Source organism: Podospora bellae-mahoneyi (genome assembly GCF_035222275.1).
Source record: "Podospora bellae-mahoneyi strain CBS 112042 chromosome 1 map unlocalized CBS112042p_1.3, whole genome shotgun sequence".
In the NCBI taxonomy this organism is placed as follows: Eukaryota; Fungi; Ascomycota; class Sordariomycetes; order Sordariales; family Podosporaceae; genus Podospora; species Podospora bellae-mahoneyi.
Genome location: NW_026946361.1, coordinates 185,015 through 201,122, shown reverse-complemented (window position 1 = coordinate 201,122; position 16,108 = coordinate 185,015). Strand labels below are relative to the sequence as shown.

The 16,108-nt window shown below is 49.8% G+C and overlaps 5 protein-coding genes across 5 annotated transcripts; all 5 read left to right on the top strand.

The window, feature by feature from the left end:
* Positions 1 to 1,138: 1,138 nt before the first annotated feature.
* On the top strand, positions 1,139 to 1,433 carry QC761_0029210 (uncharacterized protein; the record flags this gene model as incomplete). Its single annotated transcript, XM_062872224.1, has 2 exons — positions 1,139 to 1,208; positions 1,264 to 1,433. 2 exons carry the CDS (start codon positions 1,139 to 1,141, stop codon positions 1,431 to 1,433), a joined length of 240 nt encoding a protein of 79 aa, XP_062735903.1.
* A 56-nt stretch (positions 1,434 to 1,489) lies between these two features.
* QC761_0029200 (uncharacterized protein) lies at positions 1,490 to 2,374 on the top strand (the record flags this gene model as incomplete). The annotated part of the gene is made up of 3 exons (XM_062872223.1): positions 1,490 to 1,860; positions 1,953 to 2,147; positions 2,230 to 2,374. The coding sequence occupies 3 exons, from the start codon at positions 1,490 to 1,492 to the stop codon at positions 2,372 to 2,374; spliced, it is 711 nt and encodes a 236-aa protein (XP_062735902.1).
* A 1,416-nt stretch (positions 2,375 to 3,790) lies between these two features.
* QC761_100400 (uncharacterized protein) lies at positions 3,791 to 4,269 on the top strand (the record flags this gene model as incomplete). The annotated part of the gene is given in 2 exon segments (XM_062873287.1): positions 3,791 to 4,135; positions 4,144 to 4,269. Coding segments are annotated over 2 exon segments (471 nt in total).
* Positions 4,270 to 7,360: 3,091 nt separating this feature from the next.
* Positions 7,361 to 10,339, top strand: QC761_100410 (uncharacterized protein; the record flags this gene model as incomplete). Its single annotated transcript, XM_062873288.1, has 3 exons — positions 7,361 to 8,395; positions 8,449 to 9,639; positions 9,699 to 10,339. The coding sequence occupies exons 1-3, from the start codon at positions 7,798 to 7,800 to the stop codon at positions 10,337 to 10,339; spliced, it is 2,430 nt and encodes an 809-aa protein (XP_062735900.1). The 5' UTR covers positions 7,361 to 7,797.
* A 3,852-nt stretch (positions 10,340 to 14,191) lies between these two features.
* On the top strand, positions 14,192 to 16,078 carry QC761_100420 (uncharacterized protein). The gene is made up of 6 exons (XM_062873289.1): positions 14,192 to 14,525; positions 14,600 to 14,928; positions 14,984 to 15,205; positions 15,264 to 15,382; positions 15,442 to 15,592; positions 15,667 to 16,078. Exons 1-6 carry the CDS (start codon positions 14,287 to 14,289, stop codon positions 15,888 to 15,890), a joined length of 1,284 nt encoding a protein of 427 aa, XP_062735899.1. The 5' UTR covers positions 14,192 to 14,286; the 3' UTR covers positions 15,891 to 16,078.
* Positions 16,079 to 16,108: the final 30 nt, after the last annotated feature.

Below are 16,108 nucleotides of genomic sequence, written 5' to 3'. Positions count from 1 at the left end.
AAAGAGCTACGGTCTGTGGAACGCATCGAAGAAGACATATAATGACGATTGACCAATTCCTATCAGTGTACTTCTTGAGGCTGTTACATTAGCCCAAATGTGCTTTACTGCAGCGAGCCGGGGCAGGGGTACGTTCACTTCCAATCTCCCACAAGCCCTTGAACCCTGCACCCACTAAGATGGATAACTTGTAACGGTGAACACTATCTATTGATGCGGGGCGCCGTCTTGATACAACTGCTGTGGAATGAGGGGAAAGGTAGGTGTGAATGAAACTGCATGTTACCGAAGTACTTTTGATTCCGACGTAGAGATGGAGACGGAGAGGGCGGCGGAAGATCGTTCATAGTCGTCCAACAAGAAAGCAAAAGAGATGTGAATGGTGGATCGAGATCGGACGCGGATAAAGCGCATCAATGAGGAGCTGCCAAATAGAAAGTGGCGCCTGCAAATATGTCGGTGTCCGTGACGCCGGTTGATTTCGCGATGGTTCACAACAGTGGTGTGACCAAGGAGCTCGAAGTAAGGGTACCAGCTTCCCACAGTGTTGATATCGACATGCACTGGAAAACAAGTGATGCGTGTACCCCCAACCTGGCCCCAGCTTCGCGAACTGCATCAACCCGGCTTCAGATTAAAAACCACTCAGCATCTGGCGGCTGACTTTCATCCACGTACGCTGAAGGCCTCTCCCGAGACCTCGTCATCTGTCACCAATCGGACACATGATAGATCTAGCCCTAGGGCGCCTTATTCTCCCCCGGCTGGTCGTTCTCTTCGTCAAAGATGTCGAAGCAGATGTGGCGGCTCGGGTCCAGGAAGCGAATCGGGTCTTTTTCCGATGAAACAGTATCAACGATTTTGAATAGCTCATCGGGCATCCTTGTGAAATGGAGATTCTGTTCCAGATGAGCCCGTTGAATAGACTTGGGAACGATTGGTATCCCTCGCTGGACGACCCATGACAGACAAACCTGGGCCGGGGTTACCCCTGCCTGCTTTGCAACTTCAACAACCCGACCCCTCTTTGGCTGCACGATATTTCACAAAGACCTGATTATTGAGCAATTTCTCTTCTTCGTGGGGCTTGTCTCAATCTCTCAACTCGAAGTTTTGTTGTCTTTTATTCCGACTGCCCATGGAAAGCGAAGCTTTTGTGAGAGGGGACGAAGGTGCAGTTTTTCAGCTGGACCCAGCTGTTTTGGACGGTTCGTTGGGCATTTCATCCAATGTAGCACTATGTCGCTAATGTGTCTCATCCAGTCCTTCCCAATGTCGCTGAGATCGCCAATGTCAGCCACCATGGAGAATCGGCCTGGGCCAAAGCTCTCCGCGTTGATGCTCTTACGACGAACGGCAACAAGGAGAGCTACTTCATGAAGGTGAAGCTTAAGAATTCGCAAACAACTACTGAGCTCTCGCATTGTAGCTAGTCAGAAAGATCAGATTTCTGTTGGAACTCACGGCCGCGAAGCATTGAAAGGTGAATATGAGGGCACATCGGCTACATTTGCTATCACGCCTGATTTCTGTCCAGCACCCATCGCTTGGGGCAGGCTCAGAACTCAGGAAGATTCTCATTTCTACCTTTGAAAAGTCTATGACTTTATGGATGGCCTGCCTGAGCCCGTGTCATTTTGCGAGAAGCTTGCGTGGCTGCATTCGAGCGGTAGTTCTCCCGAAGGAAAGTTTGGCTTCCATTGTACTACGTACAACAGAGACTTGCCCCAAGACAGCACTTGGCACAACAGTTGGGAGCAATTTTTTGCCAATGGACTACGAAATGTTCTTCAAGTCCGTAAAGACCGGGCAGGTCCCCATGACGAGCTGGACTCTCTGCTCCCTGACCTCTTCGACAAGGTAATACCACGACTGTTGCCTCCACTGGAGACGAGTGGTCGCACCATAATACCGTCTCTGGTTCATGGTGATCTACGGTGTGAGAATGCTAGTATTGTCAACGAAGAGACAGAAGAAGGAATCGTGTATGATCCCGCCGCATTTTGGGCTCACAATGAGTATGGACTGGGCAACTGGCGGCCGGCAAGGAACCAGTTCACTCGTTTGTACTTTGACGAGTACCATTCACATGTGCCAAAGGCTGAACCCGCCGAGGATTACAATGATAGGAACGCTCTGTATGCTCTGTAAGGTCTTTTATCTTTTCTTGTATTGGAATGCGTTGACAGAATAGGGGCCGCGGTTATTAACGGAAAACTACTCCAACAGACGATTCGACTTGCACGCTGCGGCACTCTTCTCAACCCAGGAGGAGTATGTTCCGATGTATGTATCTTCTTCCGAAGCAACCAAGGGAAAGCCCGCTGACAGCCATAACAGGGCCATTGACGAAATCACCAAAGGCACAGAGTAAGAAGGTTCCATTCTCTTGCGATTTTTGATCTGAGACGTGTTGAAGGAGGTTGTGTCACGTGTGGTTGATGTATTTGTGTACTGCGTAATGTTTCAAGCGCATTTCACGAAATTGAGTTGGCGCTCTTGTGATGCAGTTTGCATGTTGGTCTGAAAAAGGGACCAGATGTCTATTTTTGACAGTTTTCATTAGCTCTGTGATCTGCGCCAACAACAATCACTGCCTCACCATCAGCAACATGTTCGGGGTTGCAGCAGATACAACGGAGACGGCGGACAATGGCCTGTAAACCGCTTGTGCTATATAAAGCCACTGACTTATACATCGATAAATAGTTAATAGGCCGTAAAACATAGTAAATAGGCCCTAAAAGAGAGATAACAGGCCTCGATAAACTAATCTACTATGAAATAAAAACCTATAAACCTAGTCCCACGTTATTTTATAAGAATATTAACAATAAAATTTATTTAATATTATTTTAATAAATGTTGAAAGGGGTACTATCGATGCCTGCGGAATTCAGGCTCGAATAGCTATCGACGCAGTACACTGAGAGCGAAGAAGACTTTGACTGCAGTATTCGACAGTAGCGGAGGCACTGAAAGAAGAAGAATTGCAGAGACGGCGCCCTACAATATATAGAAGGTGATGAATGTTGTGTAGGTTTGTGAGGCTCAAGAAACATGTGATGAACCGTTATATTGATTGAACTTAAAGACTAAGAAATATCACAGTGAACAAAGTCTGAGGCAGAAGTCTTATACGGGCTTTCCGTCTGTCGATCGCGCACCGAAACTCTCTCCAACCTCGAGTCCGAACATCTGCTAAGTGCGTGGTTTAAGATAAGGTTTCAGGCCACGTTGCACTATCGTTTCACCGTTGCAGAGCGCTAGCCTGGTGCCAGGCCTCCCGTGACTTCGGATTGCTTCAAAGGAGCCGAGTTCCACTCCGGTTGCCGTGGTCCTCAGACCTCGGTGGACACTGTTGATTTCAAGCCATTGTATTGCCTCTAAGGCGCTTTACTTCACAGGGCTCAGATACACTGTGAAGTCCACGAGCAAAAGTTGTGTTTTTACAGTAAATAATATATAAGTACAAATATATAAATATTACGCTTTTCAAAATTATTTTTTAATAAAATATACATAAAATGTTTCTTTAGGCGACTTTGTAATACTATAATAATATTTATATTAATAATTAAATGGTTCTTAACTAATAGGAAATGTTATTTTTCATTAGCGTAAGTAAGTAGTTTAATATAAACCCATTTCGGTTCCAGAAAAGTTATTATTATCCGAAAGTTTAAAAACCTGGGGTTTATCATTGCCCCCGATCTTCGTCTTTGGTCTTTTTACGAAACCCTTCCTGCCAAGAGCGCCATGAATCAGATCGTTGAGGAGAATTGCGGCAATGGACGCTGATCACCGCCATGTCTGCAAGTTCGACAGCCACCCGGACCCAAACTACAAGATGCTGCGAAATGCTCTTCTCACAGCTGTCGATGCAATACGGTCATCTCGGCCCGAGACTCCGCCACCGCAGCCATCCTCCCTGTCTGGACATATCCTGCGGCTGAGTAGTGCTCCATCTCTGTCCGATGCCACAGCAGCTGCGCTCCTTCGCTCTTTTTTAGGAACTGGAGACTCCTTCGAGACCGACTTGGCAGCTCTGCAGGTCCTCAAGCAGCCGGGGTCATGCCAGTGGTTCACCAGCTTTTTTCTTTGGACACGACTGGTCGTACAAGAGTTTGAGGGTGTCTGTAGGATGAGATCATGGAGGTTGTGTTGGAACAGGTGCCTGCCGACCTGTTCGCCTTCTATCGTCGAATGTCGGAATCCATTACTTTCAAGAAACGAAAAGCTACCCTTGCAAAGTCCATCTTGACTTAGGTTACACTCTCATCCCTCCCACTTACTTTGCTGGAGCTACGATGTGCTGTCAAGCAGGATGTAGGGCAACCTCTGCAGAATGCATGAAAAGCCATACCGGATCTCTGCGCACAGCCTGTATTCAATGACAATAATAGCACAGTGCAGATGATATTCGAAACTGTACGAGAGTTCCTACTGACACCAAATGTCGACGAACAATTGCTTATAAACAAAGAACAAGGGCATATCTTGCTTGGTACATTGCTTCTCAAATATATCTCCACTAGTGTGCTCAAGTCCAGAGTTACGGAGAAGCAGTCAGCGATTCGGGGTTCGGTGGGACTCGGAAAGTTTGCAGCGAGACCACAGCCATTAGACCCCTCTATGGATAACTACGCATGCCGCTTCTTCTCCAATCATGTTTTCCTGTCCGAATCATCTGACGACTACCTCACGGACGCTCTCTGCGAGTTTCTACGGAGCAACACTGTCGTAGAATTGATCGAACATGTCTCAGCAGCCGGAGATCTGGCCGTGATCGCTCAGACAGCCACAAATTTACGGGAATATATTGGTAGAAGAACGAGAGACGGACCGTCCGCCAACCCTACTATTCAACTTGTGGATGGTTGGGTGATTGACCTCATCCGTGTGGCCGCCAAGTTTCGCCTTCAGCTGTTGACATGTCCCTCGTCACTATACTTGCTGGCTCCACCTATATGCCCCTTTGGCTCATTCATTGCAAGAAAGATCTCCAAAAAAAAAATCAGGCCACCAGCGAGCTCCTAGAGGACTTACCGTACAAGGAGTACTACCTGGGACATCGGACGATTGTCTTACTCAAATCGACTTCCGCAGTGGTCCTGCGACAACCGTGACTCAGGGTGAGCGTTATTTCGCCGTTGATCTGGCAACTGGTCAGTTATTGCTATACCATCTGGAGTCTCTTCACTGCCTTCGCTATTTGAGCCATCCTGAATGCGCCCGGAAATTGGCATTCAGCCTTGATGACGCCCTTTTGGCTTCTTGCGGCGCGAAAACACCTGGTGATTTGGGATCTAAGTCGGGATCCATGAGACATACAATTTCGATGATGTCACCACCGCTGGCCATGATATTTCTCGGTCTCGAAGAGATCGTATTGGCGCACCAATCTAGTGTCCTCACAAAATGGTGTGTGACCGAGCGTCCTATCTCTCCAATATGTGCTTACCGCTGACCTACCCTATCGCAGGAAGCTACAAACACAGGAGTTTGAAACGATTTGCTGGAATCATCCGGACAACCGTATTGACTACAGACCAAACTCCTTTCCGCACACGATCATTCCGACATAAGCCCCATCTCAAGCAGCATTCTCGTTACCCCTGACGAGGTATTTGTCGCTGTCGGCTATCGTTCACATCCAGTTCTCATCCTGAGCATCTTCGAGTTCCGTCTGGTTGGTATTTGCGCCACCAAATTCGACAGCAAGGGAGTCAATGACCTCATCTTCAATCCTGACCCGGAATTTCTTACCCTAGTGGCAGCCTTTGAGGACGGTAGTCTCTGTGTCTTTGAGCTACCTAACGCAAGAACTGCATCTCCGCCGGCCTCAGGTCCATGCCCAAAGTCTCGCCTGCTTCCCAGATGGAAGAAGCCTCGGGGCGGGGACCAATCAGGGTGCTGTCGAAATTTTCGAATTCGAATGTGATCACCATGGCGCTATCACAACTCTAGTACCCATTTACCGCACAAATCACCCATTAGACCAGGCTGTCCGTGGTCTCTGCTTCAGTTCAGATGGGCTACGCTTTTTTGACATTCGTGGCAAGAAAGGCCGCGTGCGGGCTCCGGCTTCTTTGGTCAGAAAGAGTATGAATGACTTGGTGAGCTCGACTGGGAGCTTGGACGCAGAGGCTGCCCAAACGTTTGGCTCACAAGCATCCAGGACGATGTTGCTTCACCCTCCTGACCATCCAGAAATACCGAGTTCACTCGTGGCATCCACTGATGGGAGCCTCATCATTGTTGGCAAAAGAGATGGGAGTGTAGTGGCATTATCAACAGTAGGGGCGAGAGAAATCGGTGTTCCCTACAGACATATAATTGGGTCAGCGATTGGCGAAATTGTACTGAGCGCATCATAACGGATGATTGCGTCCGTCGACGATTCGGCGCGTATTCTGGTTGTCAGGTTTGAAGCGCCACTGACTCTGTCTTCGGCTCACACACAGCTTCAGCAGGGCAATATTCTTCTAGATCGACGCTATCAAGAAGCTGTTACGCAAATGGTTTTCAGCTCCGCCGCCGATACGTTACTAGTTGCCAGTCGTACTTCTGCTCAACTGTGGAGTATACCGACTGGGTTGGTCTATTTTCCTGGTCGTCAAACTGTCGAGGCCACTGTGGGACTTGCAGTTGGTGACATCGCAGGTGGGGAAGTTCGTGCCACAATAATCGTGCCGGGGAATACACAGGCCTGGGGGCGAATGGCAAATGGGGGTTCAACTGACAGTCGGGAAGTTGGGATAGCGTTTGTGAATGGGCATCGGGTAGTTGTTATGAACGGTGGATTGGGATTCTCTGAGGGTGTTGCAGTGACGACATCGACGACCGTGAAAATCGCAGGCCAGGATATATGGACCGTCACTAGTGTAAGTATGCATCGTCAAGCTTCTCACTGGTAGTTATCTGTCTGGTTTTGGTAATATAATTCGGCTGAGCCACTTTTGTTTTCTTTTACTCTCTGCAGCGATGTCAGATAGCCAGTATTATACAGTATGTTTGCTTTTTAATGTCCTATTATGCCTTTCCACAACACCGCGATTGCGAGTCATCTTTGTCCAGACCACCTATTTTCATGTTCATCGATCATGGGCTTAAAAGTTCCATATCAACACCATCCCAGCTGCAGCCACAATCTTGGACACGTCAGCTAATGAAACATTGTTGGCCGTGGTACCACACCGTTTTCTCGACCGAACACCATGTGTTGCTGCAAGACCATTGATAGCAAGACGCCTTACCCAGCAGCCTGACCACTTTGCACACCGAGGGGTAGCCGGACCGCGTCATCAGTTCGCTTCACCCAGTTGACTCAGCCCCCCAATCCTCTTCTCATTCCGGCGCCGATGATCACCAGTGTAGGAGATACCTGTAATCTGGACGTGGTGATGCGCGAATGGCGGTTATTAAATGCTGACCGAGAGGCGATGTCCATCTTGGCCAAGAGCTGTCCAGAAAGGGCAACCCACCGAGGTTGCGGTTGCTGGTAGGCGCGGGGTCAGCCAGATGGCGAGGCGCAGCAGCTTTCAGCAACGCTCAGCTTCAAACCTTAAAGCCGACTTCCCCCGCTGCGGTTCCTTTGTCAAGATGGTTATTGTGTTAGACCACAAGTTCCCTACCTGATATTTACAGCAACACCTTTCTCTGCTTACACCAAGTCAACATTGGCATCCACAAAGTTTCAGCAAGAATCCACAGTTCCCCGCATCGAAAACACACTGCTGAACGCCAAGCTACCCAAGCTTTTCCAAGTGTACGCCACCCGCCCATCATCCCGTGATGTCCAAAAGATCGTCTATTTTTGGGCGTCTTGGGCTGCGGGGAAGACCAAACGGCGATGATGCACCGCCGCCAGCATACGATGGCCTTTCAACATCATCCACCTCACCGCAGCCTCAACTGCAACAGGGACAGACACCGGCTACCGAGGAAGAAGCTGACCTCACAGCTGCCTTTGAGTCACTCAATCTATCCGATGCTGGCTCACAGCCTACCGCCGACACCTGCCTCGCCCATCTGAAGCTCTTGCTTGCCTTTCAGACCCTGAAAGAAGATGTGGGATACACCGATGGGCTGTTTGGCCTGTGGGACTCCCTTGCAGGACCCATCATTGTCGACGAAGAAAAGCGACGGTTAGCTGGTGCCGAACATGATAAGACTTTGGCAACCTTGAGCAGGATCAGAGAGAAGCGGTGGGCGCTTTTTGTGGCTAGGGCATCGGACCGATATGAGGCTTGGTGGAAAGGGATTCCTGGTCAAAGAATTCTCAGCGAGCGTGATATGAGCGAGCCTGAAAGGGATCAGAATGCATATTCCAACTTCCCCACCGACCCAAATCTCAAGTTTGGGTGGACAGAAAACATTTTGCCGCCTTTGGGTGAGTTGATGATGGTCCAAAGGGGACAGGAACGGGGCTAACAGTGGCGGCAGATGTACTGATGGTATGGCATACCCACATGCTCAACCCTCGTGCTTTTCTCGAGGACGCCATGCTCGTTGGTCTGCGATCATTCTGGTCCAATGGCATGCCATGGGCACTCGTCGACCGAGTCATTGATCCCGAGACCTTTTCATACCGCGTGTCGGATCAATGCAAAGCCAACTGGACCAAGCAGACGGGGCACGCGTGGGATGTCGCTGATGACTCCCCCAGGAAGACACTGCTTTGCCCTCGATGCAACACCTCTCTTGAAATTCTCTGGACAGCTTGTGGCCTACCTGAGAACCACTGCCCCAATCCAAACACTGAGATCGATCTCATTGGCGAAGGCTATGGCGATGGAAACCTCAGCTCCGACTGTCCTCAATGTGGCATTACCATCAGAAAGGAACTATTATCCGTAGCGAGATTCGTCAAGGACGTCACGGCACTCATGGGACACTCCAACAAGCCCATGCATGGCACTATCCTCGACACCCGCTCTGGAATCCCCGAGCTTCCGGATCAGACATCTGTCGCGCTCAAACTCCGCGTCCCACGAACGTTCCCTAACGCCATGCTCAAGTCCGGCTGCGACTCCATCCGCACCGATATCATGACACTTCTCCACAAGCCACTCATCCCGGGCCCAACAATGGAGGACGTGCGCAGGAAGATTGAATATGTGCTGTCCAGGCCGTCAAACGTCAAAGAGATCAGTGGCTTCAAGGCGGGCTCGGCATCAAAATACGCCCTGAGGCCGGGCTCTCGGACGGCAATCCGCAAGATGATGAACACATACTGGCAGAATTTCTCGCCTTTCGGGCTTGATCTCTCTGGAGCGGTGATGAGGCAGGGTATTTTTGTGGAAAAGATGGTCAAGCTTGACTGGTTGCACAGTCCGTCCGCCCGTCAGACGATGGAGAGGTTGATTGTGAAATACAACCGGTTCCTTGCCATCATGGCGGAGAACCCTGACAATGTGGTGGTGCCAACGCTGGATGTGGATTTGGCGTGGCATACTCATCAGTTGAGTCCGGGCATGTACTACCAACACACGGTGTCGCTGACGGGGAAATTTGTCGATCACGATGACAAGATTGAGGAGGGAGTTTTGAGCGCGCAGTTTGAGTGGACGAGTCAAAAGTATCAGGAGAAGTATGGGGAGGTGTACAGTGAGTGTACTTGCTGGTATTGCGAAGGTTTGTTTCCCGTGCTGTGTTGCATCTGAGATGAAAGCTGGCTGACATGAACATCAAAGCCATTCGATCTTCCCACGTTTCTGGCTTGTCAGGCGCCCTGGGGGTGTCAAAACATGAGAGAATGGCAGACAACTTCCACTCATCTGGCCGGGCGGCGCTTTGCCCACCGGACAAGTCGGCGCACATTTCTGCTCATAATGCTGTCATGCCGACTGAGGACTATAGACAGACAGTCCGTAAACGGTTGGTGGCTGTGCACCAAAAGCGATTGGATGCCGCTTATGCCAAGGCGAAGGCGAGAGCGGAGAAGAAGGGGAGAAAGATACCGCCTAGGGAAGCGTATGTGTATGATCATTGGGGTCACCCTGTCACGCAGACTGGCCCGTATGGACATCCGATGTGGTGGACAGCCGGTATGTATTTTGCTTGGGCTCCGGGTGCCATGATGGCTGGGGGTTGCGGTGGTGGCGGAGGGGATTGGGGGGGGTGTGCTGCTCCTGGTGTTGGTGATGGTGGGTTTACGGGGAACTGTGGAGGAAATGGGGGGTGTGATGGGGGGGTGGGAGGCGGTAGTGGCGCCTGTGGGGGAGTTGGTTGTGGAGGGGGCGGTTGCGGTGGAGGTGGTGGTGATGGTGGTGGTGGTGGGGGGGGTGGTTGCGGGGGAGGGGGAGGGGGGTGCGGAGGCGGCGGCGGATCATGATTGCTGTGTTTGATGCTTTGTTGATAGCATTGGCTTCCTGTTCTCTTTCCGGTTTGCGTTTTTGTCCTTTTAGCTTGTTACATTCATCACATCTAAGCTCTTCCGCGCCTGCTCCCTTTTTGTGCCAATGCTTTGGAGCATGTTCATCTCTGTCTTTCTCCCATTGGCAACACTGAAATCAAGGTCCCTTCAAGGGAGGCGGCGAACCATCCTCTCGGGTTGACCCAACAGAGTGGTACCAGCGCACGCTCCCGCAGCCGCTAACCACCTAGTGCCAACAGGTGCCGTCTAGATACACCCAAGCGATTGGACAGCACATATTCAACAGGGTGTGTCGTGCATTGGTGGCATGCTGATGACGTTTTTGGGCCATTTTTTACCACCCTCCTGCTCAAGGATAGGCAAAATGCGGCGGGAAAAGGGGGTAATTGGGGGTGAAGATGCCTTTCTAGGCACTCGTTTGGCGGTGTGCGAACCGCAGGATGTGGTCCGCATCATGGCAACTTGAACCCAACTGTTTGGGTCATGCTGTGCCTCATCGGCTTGTCCCCACGATCCAGCCTGTCGGGTCCTGTGGGTTTTGTTACCCAGAGACTTTGTCTTCATGGAGGCCGAGAGCCCAGGATGATGGAAAAGGGAGAAGCGCTTTTCTGTGATGTCTGATACACCCTGCCATGTCGTGGAAGGCTAGGTAGGTACCTATTCGCTGGCCACACTCCCGGCCTAAGGCTTCTCGGCGCTGAGAGGCCCCGGGGGTTCCACGCAACGTGCCGGCCCTTTCCCGGACACGGTAGCTGATGACCGGGGGTTAAGTCTTGAGCGTTGCCTACAAGGTTTCCCATCCCTCCCCCTGCCCCTCGTCTTCTCTTCTCCTCAGCCACGCTTCCCCCAGACGAAGATCGGGTGATCTTCGTCTTCGACCGCATTGTTCATCAAACAATTCAATTCTCTCGACTCCCTCCTTAATTCTTCAAAGCAATACCAACCACAAATGGCCTCTTCAGAGAAAACCCCGGCGACAGATAATGGCCTCACCAAGAACAAGTCGTCGAGTCGTGTCTCCTCCTCCACCGCCTCCCAAAAACCCGGGAGTGTCTTTTCTGCCAGCCCCAGTCAGAAGTCAGTATATCATGGCCACTTGTTGTTTATATATCTCGTACTTACTCTTGTTAGATCTTTGGACCACGCTTCCCTCTCCCCTCCCGCCGCATCCCCTGCGCCGACATACCCGCTGGCCAACCAGCAACAGGCTGGTGATACCCTCAGTCCGGAGAGAAGAGAGGAGATTCGGTTCTTGAGCTCCTTCGCCGGAGGAGCCACCGGTTCGGCTGGTTCCTCCCGCCGCCCTGAAGCCATGGAGTTGTCGTCGTCTTCCTCCTGGGACGACTCGACTCCCACTGCTGGTGGTAACGATGACGGCGAGGAGTTTGTGGAGCTTGAGGCTGACACGATCAGACAGAAAGTGTACGTATTCTATTTTGCAACGATCAGAGCGAGATATACTGACAGATACGGACGTGATAGGGCGTTGAGTAAGAGGAGGCGAGATCGGGAGAATCCCAGAGCTCCCAAGCCGGCGAGGAAGAGAGTGAGGGATGACAAGAGCACCCGGGCTCAGGCCGGGTCGTCGAAGAGGACCTCGGAGATGGGGTCTCCTGGAAAGAAGAGGGAGGCGGAGATAGATGCGCCTGAGGAGGTGTAAGAGGGTTGCCGATTGTGTAATATTTGTACCACTAGACGAGTGAGACACCCTTTGGGGGTGCACCCCTGAGAGGGTAGAGGGGTAGGCGCCCCGAAAATGACTTTTCTCAAGACTTTTTCCATGACTTTGCCCATGGCTTTTCCCATGACTTCTCCCATGACACTCTCCAACTTTTCCCCATTGACATACAATTCCTGGAGTAACCAGTGTCATTGGTCTGCTTTTATCCTATACATACTACCACACAAACCTATGACCGGAAACTGCCGTCATATAATCCATCATACTTCATTGAACGGATTCTTCTTCCTACGGCTGCATACCTTATGCCGTGAGTTCCATCTCTAGGCCTCGCCTCATCTTACTTCTCAGGATCACTGTTAACATCGTGTCTTTGGAGTTGTTTATGTGTCATTGGTATAACTGGCCAGTTCACTCCAACACAGATTTGAACATTAACAACCATGGGTTTATATAGGACTTTGTACGAAACAATATGCAATAGCATGCAACTTATAATTTATAATGTAAAAGTCGACTGGGAAGGTGACGGAATATCACAATCAACGGTAGTTAACTTGGTAATAAGAGGCTTAACATACTTAGAGTCCCTATAACATAGAGTTTTGTGCAATTTTGGAGATGAAGTATGCTCAACACAACATCGTCTGAGCCTTTCATCTTGGTTTTGTTTGTAAACGCTGCTGAACCACACAGCAGCATGAGCAAACGAATTGCAAATCATGGACAAGCCATCACAAACCGCGAACACGCCCGCAAAAATTGCGAGCATGCCGGCACACATCGCGCATAGGCCATTTTTGAGATCGTGAACAGGCATGTCTGTTGCGTGAGCAAACGCTGTTAAGTTCATCTAAGCTTGCAAAAAGCAGCACGAACAGACGAGTTATATTTCATATCTAATCAGGAAAACATAATTCACTAACGCATGTTACTTATGTAGTCGTTTCAACAGAAGATCCTCAAGGATGTTAGATTACAGGTATATGCAGAATGGAGACTTTGTGATCCCTTGCTAAGTTGCTAAGAAAATGTCCAGTTTATTTGCATTTCAGGTTCTTTCCAAAGCAATTAATTACAAGACGGTAAAGAGAATTTGGCTCTCTATGGTACTATAAAGAACTAAGTACCTAACTTCCGTCAGTGCTCATGTTTTACATGCTGAAATAGCGCGTATCTTTTAGCTCTTTCTTAGCTTTGCCTTGACCACAGGGTTTATGAGATATTTGTTTTGTCTAAAGAGGTAGACTGTTGTAATCAACCACTTCGGTCAATATATACACTCGTCTAGGTATTTCCAAAACTGACCCCCAAAGCGTCATGTACACAGTTAAATCTTGCACCCTGCAGTTCGCTGACGTGCGAAGAGTTTGCAAGAGTAAGCCTTTCCCACACCCTTCTGACATCTTCTTTGACAAAAGGATTGTCACTAAAGCCCTACCTTGGAAAAAGCGGATTTCATGTCCACATAGCTACAATTAAGGGTTGATAGTTCCTGGTGTAAATAGATGAATATAACTTTTTTTATTCGCTAGTTTGTTAGCTCTTTTGCCCGAATGGCGGTGTTATGTTTGCTTTGTCTGGAAAACGGGAACTTGTTATGACTTAGTTCTTGAAGATACTTTTATATACCTAGGTAGGCTTCTTTCAATTCAAGCTTGGGGTATGCTTCAGTGGTCGCTAGGTAGTCAGTTTGTTATTTCACACCATGCTGCTGGCGTGGCGGAAAATGGGAACTTGAAGGCTTAGGCCATGACTCGACTAAAAATGTCCCAGTGGGGAGTTTAGGTATCTTGAGCAACAACAGCTCTTGTTTTAGTTCTTCAGCAAACACCATTACTGGGATGCACAGCTTTAACCCTAACCCGGACAGCAAGTTCGTCGTGATGGAAGGGATAGTTCAATTGTAAATGGTAATGATGGTTGTATAGAAAGTTGTCTCTGTCAAATAGCGGGCTAATGGAGAGCTGTACATCGTGCCATAAGCTGGCAGTGCCAAGAACTGACATGATAAGGGGGTTGGTTGATCTTCATGAGATCTGATAAACGCATAGCACAGGATCCGATAGAGACATGACCGGAGCGGGTTTAGTTTCGTCCGACCAACAACCTGCCAGGTTTGTTCATATGTAAAGGGTGCCTTGTCTTCGCACCACATGGATCATCGTGACAGGCCAGCCCAAACCTTCCCAACTACTCCCAACTACAACCCCACCACAAGTAGATGTGGGTCTTGGCAGCGCTGCAGTCATACCAACGTCGCCTGAGAAGTCTTTCAGCAAAGGCAATGGTCAACATCCTGGAGTACAATATTGGGGTGGCTGCAGAGGATCTGAACAGATATTGTCCTGGAGGGTTTCATCCCATTCACCTCCACGACAAACTCCACAATGGCCGTTATGAAATTGTGCACAAGCTTGGTTTTGGTGCCTTCTCCACTGTATGGCTTGCACGGGACAACCAGTATGTAAAAGGCCTCGCACTCGCCTCTAGCGATTGGAAACTTGACTTCCCTCGGCTGCTGACTGAAGTATCAGGGAGCAGCGGAATGTAACCGTTAAGATCGTCACCGCCGACAAATCAGACGAAACCAGCCGTGAGCTGAGTGTTCTGCAGGCTCTCAAGGAGCGAGGCGACGTCAACCATCCTGGGCACAACCATGTCTCCCACCTTGTCGAGTCATTCCATATCCAGGGACCCAATGGGCGGCACCTTTGCGCCGTTCAGGACCTGTTGGGACCTACGACATCATCTGTGACGGATCGATGCCCAAACTACCGGCTGGAAGGGAATCTTGCCCGGTCCATCTCTAGACAGCTCCTTCTGGCCGTTGACTATTTACACTCGGCCGGCGTGGCACACGGAGGTGAGTGATCATTACTCATGGTCTTCGAGCATGTCAAAAATCTAACCTGTTCCAGACATCCACATGGGCAATGTTCTATTCCGTCTCCCCGAACTGGAAGTGGCATCCCCAGAGGTCATCATCAAAGACCTAGGCCCTCCGCAGACAGGGAAGATCGCCAGGAAAGATGGAGGACCTCTTGAACCGGGTATGCCAGAATATCTTGTGGAACCGGCCGAGTTTAACCCGAAGATATACCCTCACCTGCGTGAGGTCAGACTAATCGATTTTGGCGAATGTGGGTTGTCGCCTCGTTTTCTACCCTCTATGCACTGGAGCTGATACAAAAAATGTAGCTTTTTTCCTTTCCAACCCCCCTAGCGAAATATCTACACCAATGTCCCTACACCCCCCGGAGCTTGTCTTTCAACGTGGTCTGAGTAGGGCGGTGGATATCTGGAATCTTGGTTCCACGGTGAGTAAAGATGATCATAAGATTTGGTCTGTTGATGCTGACTTTGCTGACAATACAAGACTTACGAGCTCATCACTGGTCGAACGCCTTTCGAGGCGGATTTCGATGATAAGGACTTGATCCCGCAGTATCAAAAAGTCATTGGCGGTCTCCCTGAACAGTGGATTCAAGATGCACTTGCCAGCGGTGTTTTGAAAGAACCTCCCAATTGTCCGTGAAACCTTCTTTCTGGAGTCGATGAGTTCGAGCAACTGCTTGCATCTCCCTCACTAACACGTTTCCAGATTCAACAGCAGAGTATTTCCTGTCTCTGGAAGAAGAGATCCGGAGGTCCTACAACGATGGATACGAAAGGGACACACTTCAATTTGGCGAGGCAGAGCTAGAAACACTTGGTTGCTATCTTCGGAAACTCCTGGTGGTTGACCCTGATCACAGGGCTACGACCTCTGAACTCCTGAACGATCCGTGGGTTTCACAAAAAGAGTCCAAGTCACAAGCCACATAAGCTGCTGTCGACGGAGGCTGATGTGTGCTCCAAGGAAGTTGGGAAGGACGACACGGCTCCTTTGGTGCCCTGATATTGTGGTAGTATCAAAAAGAAGGATGATCATTTACCGGTATCAGGAGTAAAAGTTCCAAGACCGTAAGCCGACAGGGCGCACCAATATGCCACCATCATCATGCAAGCCTTGCTGGCTAAAGAAACGCCTAGCGACGCCAAGT

Excerpts from the sequence above, each read along its gene's own strand:
- QC761_100420 (XM_062873289.1), top strand. The coding sequence starts at position 14,287 with ATGTGGGTCTTGGCAGCGCTGCAGTCATACCAACGTCGCCTGAGAAGT. Across the intron at positions 14,929-14,983 it reads GGCCGGCGTGGCACACGGAG|ACATCCACATGGGCAATGTT; the intron begins GTGAGTGATCAT and ends AACCTGTTCCAG. Across the intron at positions 15,206-15,263 it reads ACTAATCGATTTTGGCGAAT|CTTTTTTCCTTTCCAACCCC; the intron begins GTGGGTTGTCGC and ends CAAAAAATGTAG.